The 27,195-nt window shown below is 38.2% G+C and overlaps 1 protein-coding gene across 1 annotated transcript in view; it reads right to left on the bottom strand.

Moving 5' to 3' along the window:
• The window catches only part of SAMSN1 (SAM domain, SH3 domain and nuclear localization signals 1), a 173,235-nt gene that overhangs the window by 110,641 nt on the left and 35,399 nt on the right, over positions 1–27,195 (bottom strand). The window contains exons 5-6 of the mRNA XM_060416299.1: positions 25,346–25,432; positions 16,686–16,765 (exon numbers count right to left, since the gene is read on the bottom strand). Coding sequence (XP_060272282.1) covers positions 16,686–16,765; positions 25,346–25,432 — 167 coding nt within the window. The remainder of the gene's footprint in view (positions 1–16,685; positions 16,766–25,345; positions 25,433–27,195) is intronic.

Raw genomic sequence — 27,195 nt, 5'->3', positions numbered from 1 at the left:
TCTGTGTAGGTATCATGAAGCATCCTGAGTATCTGTAATACTGACAGTTAGTACTCCATATGAAGCAGTTAAAGTAACAACATGGAATGAGTGATGAGTGAATGGATGGAGATTTGATTTGGTAAAGTCTACCTATTTCTTCAAAATGTAATGAATAATGCAAAAAACAGAATTAAGAATCAAGAAATTAGGGGAAATTTTTAAAATATTGTATTTAATTTACTTACTGTTTTTCTCCATCAAGACAGTAATTATATGTGAATATAAATTAAATAGTTCATACATACATTTTAATATGTATATGCTATATCTTTTGGGCTTCCCTAGTAGCTCCGTGGGAAAAGAATGCACCTGCAGGAGACACAGGAGCTGTTGGGTTCGATCCCTGGGTTGGGAAGATCCCCTGGAGGAGGGCATGGTAATGCATTCCAGTGTTCTTGCCTGGAGATTCCCATGGACAGAGGAGCCTGGCTACAGTCCATAGGGTCGAAAGCAGCTGGACATGGCTGAAGCAACTGAGCACACACATACTGTATCTTTTATATATAAATGTACATATCTTTTAGTTCACTTGGCTCACATTCCTTAAATAATGTAAAATTTTTGTTACAAGTGTTAGATTAAATGCACCTCATTTTCTGACACTTTGCTTGACTATTAGTATGACAGAATAATTTTTAGAAAATAGCATCAATGAATTATTGAACTAGATTAGTCCTACAATCATATTTTATGGGCCAGGATGGAACTTATTGAACATCTAGTCTACCAGCGTATTTAAAAAATGAGAAAACCCGGAGAAGTTAAGTGGCTTATCCAGGGAAAGATAATTCATTAATAGCAGAGCTAGGATGAGAATCAAGTATTCTGACTTTTAATCCAATGTTCTATTTCACAAGAAATTGAGAAGCCAACATAATTACTAGTTATCTGGTGTTGACAATCAAATTTAAGATCAACCAAATTCCAGCTTTTGATTTATAAGTTAAATATGGTTCTCCAATATAGATGATAAGTATCAGGTATACACTTAAATTTATAGGCCTATCCAAGTATATATACATATATATTATATATTCTTATATATATCTTTACATATAATATATATGAATATTTAACATTTCATATACATACACACATATGTTCTCTTTTGTATGTATATTTTGCTCCAAAGGAAATTAAATCTCTTCCAATTGTATCCCCTTCCTTGTACGCAGGAGAAATTTGGCTTTTGGAGGCTAAATAAATCCAAATCATTTAACTGTTTGAATTATGTTCTCTCCCTACTAATGAAAAGGAAGTTGGAAAGTAACATGATAGACCTTGAAGAAAAGTAATTTCCTTTTGTTCTTTTTTTGTTCTTAATTTCTGATTTAGAAAAAGTTTCCTCTCTAGTGAACTCTTTAACAAGTATTCAAATGGAAAAAGCCAGATCACCTGATATGTATATCACAAAATTTCTTCAAGAGAGGAAACAGAGGTTTTTTAAAAAAACATTTTCTTGGTTTATTTTAAAAGGAAGCTGTAATGAGTACCCTGAAGTGAAACTTCAAGTATTTTCATGCATTTTGCATTGACAGTTTCTCTGTTTTGTAGTCTTATGACTCTTCATTTAGTTACAACATTTACCAATTCTTAAGACTTTGCAGAAGAGTTATCTTAATGCTTACAAAATACTCTTAAGGGAAAAATCAGAATGCAACTTTGTATAAAAAGTGTAAATACCACTTAAGTGGCTACTTTATTCTTTATATACTGTGAATTTTCCTAGTTTTCTACAATGAAGATATATAACTTCTATAACTGGGAGGCATTCTATCATTTAAGAATATAGATTCTTTTAAATCAGATCTATTTCTGCCAAAACTAGATCCCCATTCTCTTTTATATGAAAGTGATTACACTCTATTTAAGACCTAAAATATACTCTAAAAGGATAATTTGTAAGGTCCAATGATCAATTAACATTTAGTAACTCACTGGAGAGCAATAAAACCAAGAGGATTATGAACTAGGATCGATCAATCCAAACACATGAAAATAAACAAGTTTTCTTTTAGGGGCTTATTTTACTGCTTACTTGGAACTGCAACTAACTAAAAAGACAGTTTGAAAATAATTCATTTATGCAAATGAAATATTGATTGAAGAAATAATTGGTGGAAAAAATGCCAAGTTGATGTTAGAGTCCTTGCTGCTGCTGCTGCTAAGTCGCTTCAGTCGTGTCCAACTCTGTGCGACCCCATAGATGGCAGCCCACCAGGCTCCGCTGTCCCTGGCATTCTCCAGGCAAGAACACTGGAGTGGGTTGCCATTTCCTTCTCCAATGCATCAACGTGAAAAGTGAAAGTGAAGTCACTCAGTCGTGTCCGACTCTTTGTGACCCCATGGACTGCAGCCTACCAGGCTCCTCTCTCCATGGGATTTTCCAGTCAAGAGTACTGGAGTGGGGTGCCATTGCCTTCTCCGGTTAGAGTACTTATCAATCACAAAAAGTATTATTTCTGTGATAGAAGTTAAAATGAAATGAACACTAACAGTATCAGCATTTAAAATAGAGTTGGGCACAATAAAAATGTCATTGAAGGAATAGGCAGTTGAATACATTCATTAATGAAATGGAATATATTCTCCTAGAAGGTTTAAAAGGTATTTATTTATTCATTCAACACACATTTACTGAACATCTAACCTGTGGGAGAGGTTTCCCTGATAGCTCAGTTGGTAAAGAATCCACCTGCAATGCAGGAGACCCCAGTTCAATTCCTGGGTCAGGAAGATCCCCTGGAGAAGAGCTAGGCTAACCACTCCAGTATTCTTGGGCTTCCCTTGTGGCTCAGCTGGTAAAGAATCTGTCTGCCATGCAGGAGACCTGGGTTCTATCCCTGGGTTGGGAAGATCCCCTGGAGAAGGGAAAGGCTACCCACTCCAGTATTCTGGACTGCAGAAGTCCATGGACTGTATAGACCATGGGGTCGCAAAGAATTGGACATGACTAAGTGACTTTCACTTTCACTAACCTGCGGGAAATGCAAAAGAGAATAAAACAGTCTGTCTGTCTTCTGATGTTCACTGCTTACTATGAGTGGTTTTGAAAACCAGTCATCTAAGTTTTTGTGTCTGTCCCCTCCACCTGAAAGGTGTGATTTTTGGAGTTCCAGAGCTATTTTGTACATCTCAACCCGGGTCTTAACATGCTCAATACATGGGAACTGAATAGCTGGTCAAAAATACATCTGGAGGAAAAGGCATGTCATATGAAAGATACAAATAAAATGTGATGGTTATTCACAGGAGAGAAAGATTGCACTTGGTAAGATGGGGAAAGGAAATGCAGGCATTTGAACAGCTAAGCAGTGTAATTTACCATGTCTAATATAGCCCTTTATGTAACAGTCTTATCCCACTATATAAATATAAATCACTTACTCAAGTTCTAATACAGGTTTCTGACTCCTTCTCCTTACAGTTACAAAAAGTATTATTTCTGTGATAGAAGTTAAAATGAAATGAACCTAGTAGTGTTCACTTCCTCCTCCCCTTAAGTAGATTTGGGGAGACATAATTCTGATCTTGGAGTATTGTACCAGCTAAGCTCTATTTCCGAAGGATCAAGGAAGTTACCAGTTCATGGCCATCTCTCCCCATTTCTGTATGAGGAGCCAAAAATGTTCTTTGCTCATTGACCCATAGGTTGGGGTCAGTCTTTTACTGTGAAGGCACTACCAAGTCAGCTGGAAGCTGCCAGGATTATACAAGTCAGAGATGCAAATGGGGTTGTGTTGGTTTAAGGGGAAAGGCTGAAGAAACAATATCTTTCTTACATCCACATAATATCCTCTGCTTCGAAATTTTGAAGAAGCTTCTGAAACTCTTCATAAAAATATTTTTGAGGGGTTGACCTCAAAATGACTAAAAACTGTGAATGATAAGAAATTTAAGAATCAGCATACAAATTAATGGACTTCCAGGTGGCATTAGTGTAAAGATCCTACCTGAAAATGCAGAATACATAAGAGACTCAGGTTCAGTCCCTGAGTTGGGAAGATCCCTTGGAGGAGGAAAGGTCAACCCACTCCAGTATTCTTGCCTGGAGAATCCCAAGGACAGAGAAGCCTAGAGGACTACAGTCCATAGGGTTGAAAAATTGGATATGACTGAGGTGACATAGCATACATGCATACAAATTATTAAATTTTTATTAAGCACCTGTTGAATTCCTAGCAATATAAGGACCTATGGGTATAGGAAATTACATAGAAAAAATACACCTCTTGCATGTAGGAGTTATAATTTAACATAAACAATACATAAATGAAAAATGTCTGGAAAACCTAGTTCAATAGGACTAGGCTTGGATAGTCACTTGCAGATAAGTGACTGCTCTGTTGCAATGCTCTGCTTTTTGACTAGCCACGTGCACTTGAGCAAGCCACTTCACTTCCCTTTGCATCTACAAAATGAGGAGTTGGAACACAGGAAATTGTTGATGCTGAAATAAGTTGATGCTGAAATAGATTATAGAAGTATCCCTTTTGTTGCCTTATATAAACTCTTGGACCTCAGAAGAGTATCAAGGAAAAAATGGGACCGAGCTCTTATTAATTGTGGATGATTAGCTTTTGAAAAAGATTTTGAGGACTTCCCTGGTGGTCCAGTGGTTAAGAATCCACTTTGTAATGCAAGGGATAGGGGTTCAATCCCTGGTCTAGGAACTAAGATCCCACATTCTGCAGAGCAACTAAGCCTGTGCACTGTAACTACTGAGCCTGGGTCTGCAACGAGAGTCTTCACACTGCAAGAGAGATCCTTTAGGACAGAATCAAAGTCCTGCATGCTGCAAGTAAGACCCAAATACAACCAAATAAATAAGTAAATATCAAAAAGAAGAAGAAGTTTTTGTATTCATTTAGTCCAACACATTAAGAGTGAGAAAACTGAGGCACAGAAATATGAATTTAATAGCTTAAGAGCAAAGTCAGTGGTAGGTAGCTCCAGGTCTTTTGATCTAGTTCTGTCGCTTCTGTTTCTAATTAAGTTATTTCTTACTCCTCCCAAACACATAGCCTTCTTTTCATCTGGGAAGTCCTTCCAATATTCATTGAGATTCAGTTTTTTTTTCCCCACAGCTCTTTGCTATTTTAACTAGTCATTAAAATTTTAGAAGGCATGGAAAACAGCAAAGGTAAGGTACAGTAATTTTTTGAGGGAATAGAAGTAATATTTAAATTGTTATTTTTTATCACCTCTTCCTACCTAGCATAGCTATATTCCTTAAGCAAGAATCTCTATTAAGAAGATTATTATTGAAACTTCAATGTTAATATGTTAATTATCTTTGGGAAGAGAGGGCAATAGAGATATCCTGAAACTGGGCTTCTCTCATAGCTCAGTTGGTAAGAATCCTCCTGCAATGCAGGAGACCCTGGTTCAATCCCTGGGTTGGAAAGATACCTTAGAGAAGGGAAAGGTAAAAACAAAAAAGCTGGAAAACATCCAGTATTCTGGCCCAGAGAATTCCATGGACTATATAGTCCATGGGGTAGCAAAGAGTCAGACATGACTGAGCAACTTTCACTTTCACTCTATTTGTACATATATAAAGAAACATGATTTTTTTGTAGATGGTTACTTTCCATAGACTCTGAAAGCTTATATTGCATTCTGGGAAATAATGATTAAATAAAGTTGTACAATTTATCTTACAGTGTTCCCAAAAGTCAATCTAGAAAAAGAACTTCAAAAAGGACTTACAGTCTACTCAAGCCCATAATACTTCAAGACTTGCTGCTGTACATGAGTGTCCTGGAAATTTTCCATACCTGCTATAAAACATTTTCTTTCCCTGAACCTTTGTTTAGCAATAGCTCAACCAGGAAAAGAAGGTGGTTCATGTGATCTGAAGATTTCAGTGTCATAAGAGAGAACTGGCATACAAAAGATGCCAGTTATACTTTATAACACTAAAATATTTTTCAAGCCCTAGGAGAAATTGCTAAATTTTAAGGACTTTTTTTATATGAAAAACTCTTTCTTCTTTGAAGGAAATGCTTTATGTTTCTCCTGGGTCAGGAAATTTCTCAATAAGGACAAGTCATTTCATGTTCTCTAAAAACATTTCCATGTGGCAGCTGAAGACCAATGTAACAAAGAACTGTAGAACACAGTGCTTATGGCATTAACATTTTGGGGAAAGAGATAGAAAAACCACTTAAATAGAACACAGTAGGCTTAATGTGTCTTTGACAGAGAGATGGACTTCAGTATTCAAAGGTTACCCTCATTAATGTTAAAAAAAGAAAAGATCGATGACATTCTTTAAAACAAAACAAAAACAAAACTGTACAAAGGCATCAGCATAATTGGGAAAGGATTCATTTTCTCAACCATGATTATCATATTATCAAAGTACACTAATTTATGTTTCACCATAATTTCATCTCCACATACATGTATACAAAGATGAATATGTATGTTCATGCACGCTTCAGTCATGTCTGACTCTGCAGTCCCATGGACAGAGGAGCCAGGTGGGCTCCAGTCCATGGGAGTCTCCAGGTAAGAATGGAGTAGGTGGCCACGCCCTCCTCCAGGGGATCTTCTCGACCCAGGGATTGAATCTGCATCTCTATGTCTCCTACACTGGCAGATTCTTTACCACTAGCATGACCCAAACGAACACAGGTTTGGTCCCTGGCATTAAAAACAATTTCTGTCCAGGACACCACAAGACGGCAGCAAAAGGCACTGGATAGAGTTTATAACAGAAAATAGACATGAATTTCAGTCTTTCTGTCAGATTAAGAGGAGTTTAAGGAGAGGACATAAATGTTCATTGAACATTTTTAGGGGTAGTACATATGCTGCTTCATTTAATATTTTTAACAATCATAAGAAGTTTTTCCTTCATCATTTTACACATAAGGGAACTGAAGCATAGAGAGTTTCTCTCTGCTAAGTCACTTCAGTCGTGCCCAACTCTGTGTGACCCCATAGATAGCAGCCCACCAGGCTCCCCCGTCCCTGGGATTCTCCAGGCAAGAACACCGGAGTGGGTTGCCATTTCCTTCTCCACTGCATGAAAGTGAAGAGTGAAAGGGAAGTCGCTCAGTTGTGTCCGACTCTTCGTGACCCCATGGACCGCAGCCTACCAGGCTCCTCTGTCCATGGGATTTTCCAGGCAAGAGTACTGGAGTGGGGTGCCATTACCTTCTCCATCAGAGAGTTTAAACAAGTTCAAAGTCAAGAGTTATGACTCAAATAAAGGCAAAGCAAGTTTGGTTACTATACAGTTGAAAGCTAGGCAGAAGTCCGACAAGGTCTAGTCTAGGACCAAGAGGCAAGAAGTGGAAACTGACAGTGTAGCTTAAGTGACTGAAACCAGTGCTGAGGGACTGGATTTTACTCTGCCATTGACTGCAGAGAGTGTGCGTGCTAAGTCATTTCAGTCATATCCAACTCTTTGTGACCCCATGGACTGGAGTCTGCCGGGCTCCTCTGTTCATGGAATTCTCCAGGCAAGAATACTGTAGTGGGTTGCCATGCCCTCCTCCAAGGGCTCTTCCCAACCCAGGGACCAAACCAGTGTTTCTTATGTCTCCTTCATTGGCAAGAGGGCTCTTTACAGTGCCACCTGGGAAGCCCACAGATTTTTAAAGAATTAGGCCCACATTTTCAGGTTTGTGTTTCATTTTAAAGACATCAACTATTCGAGGTTTTTTGTATTTCCATACAAATCTTGAAATTATTTGTTCTAGTTCTGTCAAAAATGTGCCTGGTAGCTTGATAGGGATTGCATTGAATTTGTAAATTGCTTTGGGTAGTATACTCATTTTCACTATATTGATTCTTCCAATCCATGAACATGGTATATTTCTCCATCTATTAGTGTCCTCTTTGATTTCTTTCATCAGTGTTTTATAGTTTTCTATATATAGGTCTTTAGTTTCTTTAGGTAGATATATTCCTAAGTATTTTATTCTTTTCGTTGCAATGGTGAATGGAATTGTTTCCTTAATTTCTTTTCTACTTTCTCATTATTCGTGTATAGGAATGCAAGGGATTTCTGTGTGTTGATTTTATATCCTGCAACTTGAAGAATGGAACTGGAGGAATCAACTTGCCTGACTTCAGGCTCTACTACAAAGCCACAGTCATCAAGACAGTATGGTACTGGCACAAAGACAGACATATAGATCAATGGAACAAAATAGAAAGCCCAGAGATAAATCCACACACATATGGACACCTTATCTTTGACAAAGGAGGCAAGAATATACAATGGAGTAAAGACAATCTCTTTAACAAGTGGTGCTGGGAAAACTGGTCAACCGCTTGTAAAAGAATGAAACTAGATCACTTTCTAACACCGCACACAAAATAAACTCAAAATGGATTAAAGATCTAAATGTAAGATCAGAAACTATAAAACTCCTAGAGGAGAACATAGGCAAAACACTCTCAGACATAAATCACAGCAGGATCCTCTATGATCCACCTCCCAGAATGCTGGAAATAAAAGCAAAAATAAACAAATGGGATCTAATTAAAATTAAAAGCTTCTGCACAACAAAGGAAAATATAAGCAAGGTGAAAAGACACCCTTCTGAATGGGAGAAAATAATAGCAAATGAAGCAACTGACAAACAACTAATCTCAAAAATATACAAGCAACTTCTGCAGCTCAACTCCAGAAAATAAACGACCCAATCAAAAATGGGCCAAAGAACTAAATAGACATTTCTCCAAAGAAGACATACGGATGGCTAACAAACACATGAAAAGATGCTCAACATCACTCATTATTAGAGAAATGCAAATCAAAACCACAATGAGGTACCACTTCACACCAGTCAGAATGGCTGCGATCCAAAAATCTGCAAGCAATAAATGCTGGAGAGGGTGTGGAGAAAAGGAACCCTCCTACACTGTTGGTGGGAATGCAAACTAGTACAGCCACTATGGAGAACAGTGTGGAGATTCCTTAAAAATTGCAAATAGAACTACCTTATGACCCAGCAATCCCACTGCTGGGCATACACACCGAGGAAACCAGAATTGAAAGAGACACATGCACCCCAATGTTCATTGCAGCACTGTTTATAATAGCCAGGACATGGAAACAACCTAGATGTCCATCAGCAGATGAATGGATAAGAAAGCTGTGGTACATATACACAATGGAGTATTACTCAGCCGTTAAAAGAATTCATTTGAATCAGTTCTGATGAGATGGATGAAACTGGAGCCGATTATACAGAGTGAAGTAAGCCAGAAAAAACACCAATACAGTATACTAACACATATATATGGAATTTAGGAAGATGGCAATGACGACCCTGTGTATAACGGACTTTTGGACTCAGAGGGAGAGGAGAGGGTGGGATGATTTGGGAGAATGACATTCTAACATGTATACTATTATGTGAATTGAATCGCCAGTCTATGTCTGACGCAGGATGCAGCATGCTTGGGGCTGGTGCATGGGGATGAATTAAAGATTTTAAAATTTAAAAATAAAAAACTAAAAAGGCAAAAAAAAAAAAAAAAAAAAAAAAAGACATCAACTAGCTTGACACAGTTTAAATTACCAGGATGTGTTTACTATCCATTTTTAAAATTATACAATTCTTTTAAAAATTGAAATAATACTGAGAAATATCCAAATAATTCCTATCAACCTTTTGAAATGATCAAGAAGTGAAAACACCCTCAGGTATTTAGAATTAGAACTTGGCTAGATAAGATAACTTATTCATAAAATTCATTTGTGACTACTAGTTATTTCCTTTTCTGTGAATAAAAGTTAAAATGAGAGTCGCTTAAGCTCTTTTCCTTGCTTTAAAAGAGACAATAGATAGACAGATAGACAGATCTGGAGACAGATTAAATATAACTTTGGATACTGATACAATATCTAATCTGATTTTAATTCACCAGAGACAAAGATGTGGAATTCATAACATTCCATGTTCTTCGAATACCAGTTAAAGTCACTCTTTAAAGTCTTACATTTTTAAAAAAGAGGTTATAGTCTATTCTCACTTCCAAATAGAGTTCTATATACTATTTGCTAAATGAGTTATAATCTCACTCATGGGATATAGAAATCCTCCTCCACCTGTCCACTTATAGCTTCAAAATATTATTAGGGTAGCTCTGGTGCTTCTAAAATACGCCCACAAATTGTTTTATACTGCTCTCTTCAAGAGATGGGTCACAATGTTCTTCCCTTTAGTTTGAGCTGGCTTCAATAATTTGCTCTCAGCAAAAAAAAATAAGGTGGACATGATGGTGTATGACTTCTGAGACTCGATCTTAGAAGGCACTTTGGTTTCCTCCTTACGCTGTTTCTTGGATAACACCCTGGAGGAAGCCAAATTCCATGCTGCACACACTCAAGCAGCTCCAAAGGCTAACCTGATGAGAGACGGATTCCTCCAACCACCCCCCCGGCTCCCCCCCCCCCGCCCCGCCCCGCCCCCCGCCATCCCTGAGGCCTCCTGGCTGCAGCCATGAGAGGGAGTTTGCAAGCAGTTTCTTCAGCGATAGGCAGACTTCAGGCGCCATTTTAATTGCAACTTCATGAGAGACCCTGAGATAGAATCACCCAGCTTGACCACTCCCAAACGCCTAACTCACAGAAACTGTGACACAATAAAAGTTTGTTTTTTTAAGAACCTGAATTTAGGGGTAGTTTGTTATGTAGCAACAGATAGCTGGCCTTCTTTGCTGGCTCAGTGGGTAAAAAAATCTGCCTGCAGTGCAGGAGACAGAGGAGCTACAAATTTCAATCCCTGGTTTGAGAAGATCCCCTGGAGAAGAAAATGGAAAGTATTCTTGCTTGGAGAATCCCATGGACAGAGGAGCTTGGCAGGCTGTAGTCCGTAACGTCCCAAAGAGTCAAGCAACTAAGCATGCAAAGCATGGGCAACAGATAACTAATACAGTAGCTGATGTTATAGAGAAGAAAGTACTTAAAAATAAGAGCAATGCACAGCATTAGCAGATCATCTTTAAATGATCACATCATACATAAAGACTGTTTTTTAACTGACACTTCTTGCCTGGAGAATCCCAGGGATGGGGGAGCCTGGTGGGCTGCCGTCTATGGGGTCTCACAGAGTCTGACATGACTGAAGCGACTTGCAGCAGCCGCAGCAGCAGCCGCAGCAGCAGCAGCAGGTACTATTTAAACAGTCCGTCATTTGGGCCTCTTTTTTCCCCCCTGCCTTATGATCTGTTCACGATTTTGCTTAGAACCACAAACAATTTGTCTGATGAAACCTAATAAGAGACCTGCCTCTACTGCTTGTTAACGAGATCATAGCATAACCTTAAAGTTCTTCTCTACTTACCTGGTGCCATGACCTCAGTAAAACTCACCAAAAAGTAGTTTTACCTTGATCTAATCTACATAACATTCCCAGCAATGGTGTGCTATATTGAATGCAGTTTAAATTGTATATGTAGCCAACTTCACTTTCACTTTTCACTTTCACGCATTGGAGAAGGAAATGGCAACCCACTCCAGTGTTCTTGCCTGGAGAATCCCAGGGACGGGGGATCCTGGTGGGCTGCCATCTATGGGGTCACACAGAATCGGACATGACTGAAGCGACTTAGCAGCAGCAGCAGCCAACGAACTGTATGCAGTCAATCGATTTTTTTGTTATTAATCTCATTTTCATTTTACAGACTAAATGACTAACTCAACTCTAGGTGTTACTTACACTGCTTGAGAATTGAAGGAGGCTAATCTAATCGTACAATCAGAGCTGAGTCTAGATGTCATCCAACTCTTTGAGCACAGTTTGGTCTGATATCTTAAACCAATTAGGATTCAGCACTAACAGTAACAGTTAAAAACAAAGTATATCAGTTGGGAATATACTCAGCTTTGAGGAACAGAAAACTCAATAGTGGCTTAAACAAGTATGGGACTTATATTCCACACAAGAAGAAGTCCAGATATACGTGGCCCAGTGTTGATGCTGTTACTCAAGAATGTCACGGATGAATAAAGTCCATCTATTTGCCTGCTTCATCATCCTTAACACAGGCCTTTGCCCTTATGGTTGCAAGACAGGTGCTAGCTCACCAGAAATCAAGTCCCAGCTCCAGGGAGGGAGAAGGGCAAAGGACAAAGCTGTCTCCTCATGAAGCTTTGCTGTATTTTTTTCAAAAAAGATATAGAAAACAAATGTAGGAATACCAAGGGAGGAAGGGGAGGGGATAAATGGAGGTTAGGATTGACATATATATACTGATATGTATAAAGTAGATGACTGATGAGAACCTACTGTATTGCACTAGGCTTTTATGGGGTGGGGGGAGAAAGTTAGATTTGTTTGTAGGACATATATTAAGTTAACCTTAAAAATACATTTCAATATACAGTGAAAAGTGAAAGTGAAGTCGCTCAGTCATGTCTAACTCTTTGCGACCCCATGAACTGTAGCCTACCAGGCTCCTCCATCCATGGGATTTTCCAGGCAAGAATACTGGAGTAGGTTACTATTTCCTTCTCCAGGAGATCTTCCAGGGATTGAACCCAGGTCTCCCGCATTGTAGGGAGACGCTTTACCATCTGAGCTACCAGGGAAAGTCAGTAAGTGAAGACAAATACTATTTGATTCCACTTATACAAGGTCCTTAGAATAGTCAAATTCAGAGTCAGGAAATACAACGGTAGATGCCAGAGGTGGGGGTAGAGGGTGGGAGGGTGAGGAGGGGGAATGGGCACTTAGTGTTTAATGGGGACAGTTTCAGTTTAGGAATGAAAAAATTCAGGAGATGAGTGATTGTGAGAGCTGCACAACAAAGTGAAGGTGCTTAGTATCACTAAACTGTACAGTTAAATATGGTTAAAATAGTTGTTTTATATTATGTGACTTTTATCTCAATAAAAAGGTACATTTAAAAATTTAAAAAGAAAGAAAGTCCTCCCCAGGCATTTCTGACTACATCTCATTGGCCAGAATTGCATTTCATGACCACCCCTAACTACAGGGAAGGCTGACAATTCAAATACTTATCCTTACAGTCTGCATAGAATAGAACATCAAGAAAGAAATTGAAAGGATGTGGAGTGATCTAACCTTTAATACTTGAATAACTGCCACAGAAGGGAACATAGGATTTTAGGGAAAATACGTATTTTGATGAAAATATAAATATATATTTATTATGTCTATATAGCATGAATAAATATATTTCTGTATTTTATATAAAATGTATTAATTTTAATATTGATTTAAAATTTAATGTTTCTCCCTGAGGTTGCTCAGGGAGAAAATGTTCTGGTGCATTCCTTTGTGGGGGGTGCTTGACAGTGCTGAATATCACTAGCACTGAAAGTAATAAATGTTATCCTTCTTTTCTATCATGAATATGAATAACGCTCCGAAGGCTGAATGCAACCAAAGAATTTACGTGAGAAATGAGGCATGAAACATTTTTGAAAATATATTAGCCCAAAGTCTGTATTACTGAATATTTTATGCAGTAAAATATGCTACAAAAGGCTTTCAATATGCTGCAAAAGGTTTGAGCCATCAACTGAATGCTGGCAGGAAAGAACAAACAAGAACAAGGATACAAAAATAAATGCTGGGAGTCAAGTTACCCGGAGATGTGCTTTATGGTCATTATACTGAGCACAGGACCAGGCACTCGGTTTTGCTTCAAACTCTCCCCATTAGCACTTCTGCAAGCCTGGTTCTCCAAAGAATTAATCCCAAGACAAGTAAACAAAAAGCTTCACGAAGCAAAGTCAGTATTGGGAAAGCATTCCATAAACATCTTCTCCCCACTCCTGCCCCTTGGTTCCTTGTACTTTCCTTTTAATACGTCTGAGATCTTCTCATTTTGAGAACATGAAGGGAGCATGTCTGGTTGAGTGTTTTCTGACTGGAAATTCAGTTAATGTTTAAGTCTTTTATTCTGAAGGTTTTTATTGTATAAAATCTATTTTGTAAGCATGAAGTACAGTAATGATAGCTATAATATATTTTACATCTTATGAACTTTATCCCATGTTAATGATAGTAAAATGGCCAGTGGTATGAAAATGTTTACCTTTTTAAGATTTTATTCAGTATTTTAATCCTTTCTACTCTTATATTGTTCTAAAAAGCTCTGTAATAAATGCATATCATTCCTATAATATGGAACAAATATCAACTTTGGTTTTCCAAGAGGCCTTGTCTTCCCAAGCCAGACCTGAGCCAAATTTGGGCTTAAAAAGTAAAAATGGGTGAGACATCAAGTCCACAGACACGTGATCATCAATCATCTGATTCCCAGAGTCTCACGGTTCATGTCTTGAGCCTCCTCTGAAAATTTACATAAAAATACTGATTCCTGGACCCCAGACACGATAATTCACCTGGAATGGGATGTGGCTCAGAAATCTGCATTTTTAACAAATACCCTAAATGAGTCTAACAAATACCCTAAATGATACAGATGGTCCCCAGGACACACCTGGAGAAAAATTGTTCTCATAAGTCATGTGCTCATGTGATGAGAAGTCACAGTCTGCAAAGTCCATCCCACCTACAGGTCAGTTTTCCCTTCACACCAGAGAATGTTTGCCTCTCCTTCATCTTTCAAAGAGTGAACTGATTTTACTTTTTCTCAGTCTCAAGGAGTTAATAGATTAATAATTTGCATAGTACTGCTTAATATTTAATAATACTCTATTACACTGAAGTCTTCTGTCATACAGAAAATGTGTTTCTTAATTAACTAAGCTCCACTGAATGCCTATTATGAATAAGAAGGGGGATATTAAAGATAGATAAGACCACTCCCCAACTCTCCAGTGAAGATTTCTAGATTAGCTAGTTCCTGCCTGTCTGTTACTGGGTATGAATTCCCCCAACTAATTTTTAGTAATAAACTACATAGTACATTTGAAAGGTTACCATTCTAGAAGGTCAATTAAAATGTACAAGAAGTTTGGTGTTATAGGGTAAGAATTTATCTTTATCTCTTTCTTCTAAGGACATTCTATATCATTTTCTGATTTTTAAGAGATGGTTCTATTTTTTTTTTTTCACTAAAATTCTAAAGAATTTCTCTGAGCATAAAGCATGTCAGGGAGCTCTTACTGTAAACCAGTTATTTTTTCCTGGCTATCAGATAATGTTTCACTAAGATACTATATCTGAGGTCTTATCTAAATTTGAGAGGATGAAACTGCATGTTTCAGAAATGATCTGCCAGCTGTGCTTGTGACAGTGTCATTAAGTTCCTGCAAAAAGCAAGAGGAGGAGGAAGGAAAAAAATAAAAGAAGAGAGGAAGGTCTATGGTAACAACCGAATTTTTAAAAACATCTCCAAAATGCCGGTCATAAAGCTAACTGGTTTAATGAAATATCTCATGTAATCCTCATGACAGCCATGAAATACAGGTTCTTTATAGACTGACTTTACAGATGATGAAAACTGAGGCAGAGAGATTAAGTAAATTGCCAAGGTCATGTAGCTACTGCTGCTATTGTCATTTCAGTTGTGTCTGACTCTTTGAGATTCCATGGACTGCAGTCCACCAGGCTTGGGTTCTCCAGGTAAGAATACTGGACTGGGTTGCCATTCTCTCCTCCAAGGGATCTTCCTGACCCAGGGATCAAACCCACATCTTTTATATCTCCTGCATTGGCGGGCAGATTGCTTACCCCTAGTGTCACCGTGTACCTACTAGGGCAAATTAAGATTCAAGCAGAGCTGTCTGTTTTTGGAGCTCTCAACCACACATGGCAGGAGAACCCACTGATAGACGGACTTTGCAGTAAAGTGTAATAGGTAGAGCTGCCCTCTTGGGAGCACAGTTCCATGACTCAGGCAGCATCAGAGCAGACAGCAGAAACTGTACTTGATCAAAACTTATGATCCACTGTCTAGGGGCTTCTGACAGCCTCAGAAATCAGGCTGGCTTTAGAAATTCGAGTTCTCTTTCCTCACCAAATCAACCCCTCCTAATTCAGATGCTACATATCCTCTGCCTATTGATCAGTGCACTGCACTGAGGAAGGTCAGTTCTAAATTTTCTAATAAAACCATCAGAATGGTTAAAGAGAACTCTGTGGCTGTCAGAAAAATATCAAAAATCAGCATGATGCCAGAGTTGGCCCTATTGACTTATACATGAATTTTTTTTTATAGGGTGAATAATAATTATTTGACTGGTAATTAATGCTATATTATTGTTATTAGGAAGGCCCAAGGTTCAGACATTCTTAATTGCTTGAACTCCTGAGGCTAATTAGTGCAAGCTTTAAAGGGATATGTCAGAAATCACAGAATATGTTTTTATATCAAACATAGAACATGAGGGACATGCCCCTCACTGAAGGTTGCCAGATAGTTCTAAGCACTTAGCACAGGTCTTGTCAGAGAAAATCCCAGTATATTAATTTACCAAGTTCAGAGTTACTTATCAAAAGGCTGTGGAGCATAGTGTTTTGCATAATCAAAGTGGCTTATTAACTCGTCATCATTTACTTTTTTCATTTATATTCCAATTCACAGAGGCATAGTCATATCAGTTACAAAACATCCTGCAGTAACTAAATACAAAATAGCTACAAGACTAAGTATTGTAGACTATGTACACATCAATAACAAGATGATTTGCACAAAATGCTGTCTAAGTGTTGATTATTGATTATTTACATTACCTGATAAGAAATACCTTGTAGTTTTTTTCCTTGAAGAGTATGTGCATTATGACTTGAAAGAAAATCATCTTCATTTAGATCTATGAAAAGAGGAGTTATGTGGAGATTACCAGAAATTACACAATTTAAGAAGTTTAAGTGCAATTGAATACTTATATTTTTCTTTAGTCTATTAAGGCATTATATTGACTAGATCATAAATATTTACTTTCCTAAAGATATGCTGTTGTTATAAGAAACAAGTCAAAATTACAGGATGCAAGAGTTAGAGCTGGACATGGAACAGCAGACTGGCTCCAAATAGGAAAAAGAGTATGTTAAGGCTGTATATTGTCACCCTGCTTATTTAACTTATATGCAGAGTATATCATGAGAAACCCTGGGCTGGAAGGAGCACAAGCTGGAATCAAGTTTGCCGGGAGGAATATCAATAACCTCAGATAGGCAGATGACACCACCCTTATGGCAGAAAGTGAAGAGGAACCAAAAAGCCCCTTGATAAAAATGAAAGAGGAGAGTGTAAAATTTGGCTTAAAGCTCAACATTCAGAAAACGAAGATCATGGCATCTGGTCCCATCACTTCATGGGAAATAGATGGGGAAACAGTGTCAGACTTTATTTTTTGGGGCTCCAAAATCACTGCAGATGGTAATTGCATCCATGAAATTAAAAGGCACTTACTCCTTGGAAGAAAAGTTATGACCAACCTAGACAGCATATTGAAAAGCAGAGACATTACTTTGCCAACAAAGGTCCGTCTAGTCAAAGCTATGGTTTTTCCAGTGGTCATGTATGAATGTGAGAGTTGGACTGTGAAGAAAGCTGAGTGCCAAAGAATTGATGCTTTTGAACTGTGCTGTTGGAGAAGACTCTTGAGAGTCCCTTGGACTGCAAGGAGATCCAACCAGTCCATTCTGAAGATCAGCCCTGGGATTTCTTTGGAAGGAATGATGCCAAAGCTGAAACTCCAGTACTTTGGCCACCTCATGCGAAGAGTTGACTCATTGGAAAAGACTCTGATGCTGGGAGGGATTGGGGGCAGGAGGAGAAGGGGACGACAGAGGATGAGATGGCTGGATGGCATCACTGACTCGATGGACTTGAGTCTGAGCGAACTCCGGGAGTTGGTAATGGACAGGGAAGCCTAGCGTGCTGCGGTTCATGGGGTCGCAAAGAGTCGGACACGACTGAGCGGCTAAACTGAACTGAACTGAAACAAAATATAAATGAAGAATGTCTCTGACCAATTGTGTCCTTGAGCAAGTCATAAAATTTTTCTGGGACTTAGTTTCCCCCCATCCTATTTTATAAAACAGTAGCATCCAAGCTACTAAACCACTTCTGACTCAAAAATGCTATGATTTCATGAAACTATCACCTCACTTGTTTCTGTTAAACTGAGCTTTCCATCCCTGGCATTTTGAGCTTCATTAGCTTATGTCTTCTCAACATGAATTATTTATGCTAAAATTGTTCTCTGCCTGCTTTGGTAAAAGCTTTGGAATGTGTCATCTGTTCGCTTGCAGCTAAATGAAACCTTTTCAAAAGACGAGCATTCCCTTTCAGGCCCTGTACAAGGGGTCCATTTATTTAAATTTGAAATACACCATGTGCTAAAAGAAGACAGGACTTCATGGATCACTTAATCCAAACCTGCTCGTTTACAGATGGGGATACTGAGACCCCAGAAGTCACCAGGCAATCAGTCCAGTGATTTCTTTTATCACTTTTACTCTGTTTTACTTCTACTCACTCCTTCAATTTTCTACTATTTTTCACTCTTACATTCTTCAGGGGAGGAAGGCACAGGGAAGGCCTATCCTCTATGCAGAAAATAGGAGCAAATTTCCCCCCAAATCCCCATTATAGCTATGATTACAAGATAAGGCAAATTCACAGCTCAGCCTCAGAGTTATTTACACCAATAAGTTAAGATTTTACATCCAAGTTACCACACTGCAGGGTTCCAGAAAACATTGACATTTTAAAATGAGCTGTTTTTCTGATCTGGCTCTTCGAAGCAAGATCTTCCATCTCAGGGTCAGGAAGCTAGAAGCAGAGTTTTTACAGCCTTTTAAGTTTCTGTAGTTGGGAAAAAAAAATTCTTTCCTCTGTTTCTTTATTTTTTTTCATTGGTTTTCTTTTTCTGATCCCTTTAACCTGAATTTTGGAGAGCTCCCGCTATAATTCTTCTGGGCGCAGGAAAAGAAAGTGAGGTAGATTCCTGTACTTTTGAATCTGGAAGTCTGTGAGTGAGAAATGTACACACTGTATTTACCTCCCTTATATACAGTGCGAGGCAGAAAAATGAGTGACTCTGACACTACTGCGGGGAGAGAACACTAAGCCCCACTGTACTCATGGAAGAGGCAGGGTCTCAGTGGGCTTGAAGAATGGAGGTAGTCTGGAAACACAGAAGAAAAGTACAAGTTACAAAAAAAGTACAACAGCAATGCTGTCAACACTAACCTGTAGTGTGGAATAAGAGCAACAGGCTTAATTAAAAGTAGAAATTGAGATAGGTCATGTCAGAAGGCAATTATGGATACTGTACAGGAGGAGGTGAGGCTGGGTGGGTGAGGAAGGCCAAATGGTAATGGGCCTTGAGTGCTAGGCAGAGAAATGTGGCCATAACCCCCTAGACCAATGTTGCAGATATAAACACCTACAGAAGGCAAATAAGTAATTTAACTAAATGAAGTGAATTTTGACAAGGAGACATGCGAAGATCTGTGGTGAGGTGAAGGCCCACCATTGCTAATGGGCAGCCATGGTTCTCAGCTCTCTCAACTGAAATCACCTCAGATGTCGGACCCAGGATTGACAATTTGACCCTCATGTTTTTCAAGAAAGTATAAACGTATGAATTTTAAGGTAAAATTTCCTGATTTTGAAAATATCGTCTGACCTAAACAAACTTTTTCTTAAAGTAATTTTATTTGTAAAGCTACCCATGTGTAGCCTCAGCTTAAAAATTGGGAGAATTTGAGGGTTTTGAACGAAGAAAGGGACACCAGGACAATGGCATTTTATGAAGATTAGCTATTTGTTTTGTAATCTTATGCATTTTATGTATTTGTTATCTCCCATATGTTGTGTCTGTGCATGCTAAGTTGCCTCAGTCATGTCTGACTCTTTGGGACCCTATGGTCTGTAGGCTGCCAGGCTCCTCTGTTCTTGGGATTTTCCGGGCTAGAATACTGGAGTGGGTTGCCATGCCCTTCTCCAGGGTATCTTCCTGCCCCAGGGAAGGAAACTATATCTCTTTTGTCTCCTGGACTGGCAGGTACATTCTTTACCACTAGTGCCACCTAAGAAGCCCTAACTCCCAAATGTTACCCTACCAAAAAAAAAAAAAAATATATATATATATATATATATATATATATATATATATATATATAAAGATAAGAGCAATTTGGTCCTAAGTATCAACAAAGGCAATAACTGAATAAGGTAATATGCAAGTTATAGTTTCCAAAGACAGCCACAACAATATGTTGTTCTGCAGTGTGACCTTGGCATGCCTCCACCAAGAAATAGAATTTAATTCTATTGAATTGAACTGGCTATAATGATCTGTTTGTCAGAGGAGAATGCAGCCGAAGTTATATTTTGTAACCTCCAAGTCTGGGTCAGAAGAAGCTGGCAGCTTCTACCTGGATCTTCTGTGATGCTCACTCTCCAGACACTCCCTCTGATGTCTCTCCCTCTTGAAACCCAGCATTTAGCCTGGCAGAAGCTTGAGCTACATGGAGAGGCCACATATTTGTTCTCAGGTGATAGTCCCAGCTGAGCCCGACCTGCAGTTATCCCAGACAGGTACCCGACACATAAGTGAAGAAATCTATAGATGATTCTGGCCATCAGACATGTAAGTCCTCCTCAAGTTGTCATGTATGGATGTAAGAAATGGAACAAAAAGAAGGCTGAGCACTGAAAAATTGATGTCTTCCAATTGCAGTGCTGGAGAAGACTCTTGAGAGTCCCTTGGACTGCAAGGAGATCAAACCAGTCAATTCTAAAGGAAATCAACCCTGAATATTCACTAGAAGGAATGATGCTGAAACTCCAATCCTTTGACCTCCTGATGAGAAGAGCCAACTCATTGGAAAAGACTCTGAACCTGGGAAGGATGGAGGGCAAGAGAAGAAGGGGGCGACAGAGGATGAGATGGCTGGATGGCATCATCAACTCAATGGACATGAGTTTGAGCAAACTCTGGGAGATGGTGAAGGACAGGGAAGCCTGGCGTGCTGCAGTCCATGGGGTCACCAAGAGTCCGACATGACGGGGGGACTGAACAACAGCAACAGCAGTCATTTAAGTCTTCCTAAAAGAAGCCTCAGATGTCGTGAAGTGCTACTTTGACTGAATCCCTGACTTGCAAAATCTATGAGTCTAATGAAATTTTGCTTTATGTCATTAAGGTTTGGGTTGGTTGGTTGGTAGCAGCAGATTATCTGCACACGCATGGACTACATCAGCAGGTCACAAATGACAGTATACTTAAGAATGTACCCTTCGGCATAAACATTCAGATTCCAACTGCCCTTCAAATGCAGATGCAGAAAAAAAAAAAGAGGGGTTTGGTTTAAAAAGCAATAATCTCTGCTCAGCTTCTAGGTTATTCTAATGGAAATTAGACTTCTGACCATACTCAGGTAACTCAAATCCTAGTAAGAACTCTACTAAAGAATGGAAGGAATTTCAAGATTCTTTTGTACAAAACACTAAATCTTAGAATGTTCCTATTCAATTCAGATAGACTTCCTTAAAATTAAAAGAGACTGGTTTGGCAGGAAACCTTTGCTCTGGAGGTTTATTCATACATAGCACACAGACAGACATTCAGGTGTGAAATCAGGCTTCTTTCTGTCATTCCTCAAGTAGTCCAGTCTAATCTGAGTTAAATCACATGCTCTTGGGAAATAATGTCTCAATCAAATTGTGGTTACTGAAAATTACACAGAACAGTAAATACACTTGTGACTATATACACTTACTATCTTGAAAATGAGGGTAACATGCCAATAAAGAAGAAGACTTAATAAGATCCAGAGAAGTTCAGCCAAAATATTTATATGCTTGCTCAGAAGAAAGAGGTGAAGTCGCTCAGTCGTGCCCGACTCTTTGTGACCCCATGGACAGTAGCCTGCACCAAGCTCCTCCGTCCAGGGGATTTTCCAGGCAAGAGTACTGGAGTGGGTTGCCATTTCCTTCTCCAGGGAATCTTCCCGACCCAGGGATCGAACCCAGGTCTCCCACATTGTAGACAGACGCTTTACCGTCTGAGCCACCAGGGAAGTAATGATACTGACTACAATTCAGGAAAGAATATTTCAAGCAAATGGCAATTCCACTGTTAAACTGGAAGGTCCTAATGTCTCTACCAATGGGATTTTTATAATGAATCTCATCAAAATCATATGTAAAAAGGATTCATTTTAAAAATATTTTTGCAGTAGTATGAGTGGAGTTAATTCTCCTTTCATTACTAACCATATTTCCTGAACGTATCCAGCTTCTTACAAACTTTACAAAAATATACCATTTTTTAAAACATATTTTCTGTTTCATTCATGGTATAGTCTACCACATCACACTGTTTGAAAAAAAAATCTCTAAATCTGCAAATATGTTTTGTTTCTTTTATCTTTTTAAAAAATTTGGCTTTGTTCTTTGTACTTTCTGGTACAAAATAATGAAAGCCCTGTTCTTAAAAAATGTCTTTACTTAAATCATAATTTGATCTTGGGTAAATTCCAATTGCATAGATTTCAAAAAGTCAATTCTTTTCAGGCTTTTTCCCCCATAAAATTAAGGCCAAAATATATTTTAAAAAATTTTTAATCAATCTTAATTTACTAAAATGAATATTACTAATATTCTACCTGTTTAGAGTGCTGGAAAAAAAATTACAGATTAATTTCCCTTAATTAATTGGCTAAGCTATGCCAATCTTTCAGTTGTAAAGTCCTGAGCATTCAATTTAACCCACATGTATTTTACAGATGTTGTCTCAGTATCACATATACAGATTGAGATAAAAGTATTCTTAGAAGAAGGAAACAGACCACATAAACTGAAAATGCTTCCAGCTCTTAACTTATTGTGATAAATTTTTGTCTTAACCAACATAACACAGTCATATTTTGAGGTTATGTGAATATCTTTATGGATTAAAATACCAGGCACAAATCCTTAGCTTAATATTAATATAACCCATGGAAGTGTATTTTGTCAGGCCCAACACTCTAGAGGACTAAATTTTTGCTGTAAATATAACTTGTATCATGTGGAAACATCATTTTGTAATTGAAATTGAGAGAAATGGAACTTTTTGGTTCTTGTAATTTATAACATATTCTTTATGTTAATGTCACTCTTACAATTTCCCTACATATTTTCTTCTGTTTTATTGAAAGATGATTTTTACAATTTCATCTTTACTGTTCAATAAAATCATGGGCTGTGGATGATGGCAATGATGTACCTGCTGCTGCTGCTAAGTCGTTTCAGTCGTGTCCGACTCTGTGTGACCCCATAGACAGCAACTCACCAGGCTCCGCTGTCCCTGGGATTCTCCAGGCAAGAACACTGGAGTGGGTTGCCATTTCCTTTTCCAATGCATGAAAGTAAAGAGTGAAAGTGAAGTGGTTCAGTCATTTCCGACTCTTAGCAACCCCATGGACTGCAGCCCACGAGGCTCCTCCGTCCATGGGATTTTCCAGGCAAGAGTACTGGAGTGGGGTGCCATTGCCTTCTCCGAATAATGTACCTACCTGTCTTCATCTCAGTAAATCTCACAGACTGCCTATCCTCAGACCCAATAAACCACTCTTAAGTAATTATTCAATTAACAGCAAAAAATAGTGTTTAAAATGAAAAAGAAATATTATAGGTTGATATGTAGGGCACTAATTGCTTAGAAATATTCTGAGCCTTCCAAAGGAAGCTACTACACCCATAAAATTCAAATCCACACTTGTGGCTCATCCTACCCTACTAAATTTCTCCCTTCAATTTACAGTGGCACCAACAGCATTGGTCTCAGGCCATTGACTCTTTCTAGCACAGCATTAATCCCTAGGCGAAGTCCTATGACTCAGCTGGTACTGCTGAAATGTCAACTGAACTCCTTAGGCACATTTGTGAATGCGTGTGTGTGTGTGTGTGTGTGTGTGCATGCACAGACAGATTGAACACAGGAGCACTTAAGAATCTGAGAAATATCAAAGTGGAAAAGTCTGTAAAGGCTTTCCTTTTTGTTCTCTGACAAAGAGATCACTAATTAGAAAACACCTCACCTTTGGCCAAGGTTTTTTGCTGCTTTGTCAATATAACTGTAACAGAATTACTTACCTATGACTGCTAAATTTAAAACAAACACCACAACATTTTACGAAAGGAAGTTTAAGAAGATAGAATACTTGAAGAGGTTTATGGAAAAATTTATAACAAGAATATTCTATAATATAGTTATAACTTCTTTATTCATAGGTTGATGTGGAATAATCTAAAAGTAACATGTGCTTACTACAGAGATGGATGAATGAATGGATGGGTGGATGAAAGTTTAATTAACTAAGCAAGGTGTGAATGAATATCGCTAACATTCATGAGGTAAATACAGAATTTAATCAAACACAATATAAGTAAAACATTGCCTATCTTATAATTTTAAAAATGTCTAAAATTATCCCCAAATGTTTCATTTGTTTATTTATTTATAATGGAGAAATCTGTAAGTATTGAAATTAAGTTCAAAACTATTCACTAGAACATTATTCAATCTTGGATAAAATTGAAACAGTTCAAAGGAAAATGATTATTTTCATAAATGATTACTTTGTAAATCTATGAGCTCCTTCACAGCACTCAAAAGGCAAAATTTGAACAATCATCCCATGTAACTCCTAACTATAAAAATATTTGTCCCCAAATATTAGAATATCTTTTAAAATTAAATTTTAAATTCAAATTAAGTTTAAAAATACAAATAGTTAAATAATCAATAACTAATATGAGCAATTATTTATTGTTCCAGTAACACTGAAGGAAAATATCAAGGATGTTAATTTTTATGTTCCTGTCCATCTTTGTGAACTCTTAAGACTTTCTGTTTTATTCATAACCTTTCCAGAGTTAAGTAATTTTAATTATGAAGTCATTTATTATTAATAAACTTTCTTACACCTGGCTGCTAATTTGCTCTTCTTCAGATTTTTTTTTAAATAAAATGACATAGTTTTGCATTAATAGTCAAGGGTATTTCTCTTAAATATTTAAAGAAAATCTAAAAATCACAAAGGTTAATATATTAATGTTATTTTTAGAAGGTTTTTCTTTGTGCTGAGTTTTAATATATTTTTGCATTATTTTAGACATTAAAGGATTTCAAATTTTTTGTAACTGATTCTTTGCTTCAACAGGGAACTTAATTAAATTCTACCTCCTTTCTGCATGTCTGTTCACTTACACACACAAGTATATATTCTATTAATAATATACAAATTCAATTCTTTTAGTTTTTCCTTCTTAAGTAGACTATGATGCAATGCTTATTTTAATGAAGAAAGATGTAAATTTTTCTTACTTGCCCTTTATACTACTTTGGGAAAATGCAAAGTCAGTGGGAACTAAATTTAGCAATTACCTTTCAGCTGAGAGAGTCTTCTGATGTGGGAGTCATTCTCAGATTTGCTGGGTTCCTGCCAAATTGTGTCATTCACAGTTTTTCCCTCTAAAGTAAAGCAGATTGGTTAGAAGAAGTCACAGTAACATCTGTCCAGTAAGTGCAGGAAATTTGATTTCAAAACGAATTGAGCACACAGTGCTAACATGGTAAGTAATATGTTAGGAAAGCGTTGTGGTCCATTTTGGAGAGTTCTGGTCCCTCATGAATACAACCAATGTCCTGTGGGCTCCCATTTTTTTTTTCCTATGAACTAAATAAGGACCCACACGTAGATGGTAGAAGGTTGCTGCTGAAATACTCTTGATAACTTTTGATTACATTATTCTTGGAGTATTTTTCTTGAATTAATAACCGTTTATTTTTTTATATATCAAAGTAGCTCCATCCTCCACATTCTTCATTCTTTTTAACAAAACAGTTAAGGAAGTGTATCGAGGGAACATTGAGCTATTTCAAGAAACTCTAAGATCCTTGACTGGGAGAAAAATCATTTTCTTCTAAGTGTTAGCTTTGTTGCCCCAACACCTGAAGCTGGGTCTAAACAGGCTGTAAAGAACTGAACTGCACCAGAATGAAGAACTGGAAGCCCTTCTAGTGAATGTCGCTCGGTCGTGTCTGACTCTTTGCGACCCCATGGGCTCTGCAGTCCATGGAATTCTCCAGCCTGAATACTGGAGTGGGTAGCCATTCCCTTCTCCATGGGATTTTCCCAACCCAGGGATTGAACCCAGGTCTTCTGCAGGAGGATTCTTTACCATCTGAGCCACCAGGGAAGCCCAAGAATACTAGAGTGGGTAGCCTAACCTTTCTTCATGGAATCTTTCCAACCCAGGAATCCAACTGAGGTTTCCTGCATTGCAGGCAAATTTTTTTTTACCAGCTGAGCTACCAGGGAAGCCTGGAAGCCCTTCTAACCTGCTTACAAAGACTAATCATCCCACATGTTGTACCACATCATTGATAAAGCAAAGTTTAAATAATGCAACCAAAGTATTACACAAACTCAGCATGCTCGGCTGGTTTTTATTAGAGCGTAATTGCTGTACAATGTTGCGCTTGTTTCTGCTGTACGATGAAGTGAATAGTGAATCAGCTATATGTATACACATATTCTATCCCTCTTGGACCTCCCTACTGCCCCACCCCCATCCCACCCGTCTAAGCTCTCTGCACTCGACAGCAGTTTCCCACTAGGTATCTATTTTACATGTGGCGGTATGTATAGATAGGTCAATGCTACTCTCCCGATTCTTCCCACTCTCCCCATCCCCTGTGCTATGTCCACAAGTCAGTTCTCTTGCTGTGCTGTTTTTAAAGTCACTATTTCCTTTGATCTTGGACTACAGAGAAGGCAGGTGATCATCAAAAATTATGTTATAGAGTCTTGTGTGCACAAACGGAAAACACTATGAAAACGGCATATCTAAATGGAAAACAAAAGTTGGCTTGCTTCCTTTTATTTCAGGCCATACACTATTCAAATCAGGGCTGACATTCAAAACATTTAGCAACTACTGCTCACAGGGCCTTGACAAATGAGATAGAACTCAGCTCCTGTGGATATTACCACTGGTGGAAGATCAGACCCTATTAAACTGCAGATGTCCTTAGTAGATGCATCCATAGATGATCACCACTTTGCTCTGAGCACTCTTCATACGCTATCCAGGAAACTGGCTTTCAAAAGAGGAAAACTGGGGTTTGAGTATCCAACTCCTAAGCCCTGCTGGGGAGAAAGTGTGCCCACCACTCTGGAAAACTGCATAAAAAATGAATTATTGAGTGAATAATCCAGTTGTCTTGTCACT

The sequence above is a fragment of the Ovis aries genome, chromosome 1 (assembly GCF_016772045.2).
Source record: "Ovis aries strain OAR_USU_Benz2616 breed Rambouillet chromosome 1, ARS-UI_Ramb_v3.0, whole genome shotgun sequence".
In the NCBI taxonomy this organism is placed as follows: domain Eukaryota; kingdom Metazoa; phylum Chordata; class Mammalia; order Artiodactyla; family Bovidae; genus Ovis; species Ovis aries.
This window is presented reverse-complemented; position numbering and strand designations above follow the sequence as displayed.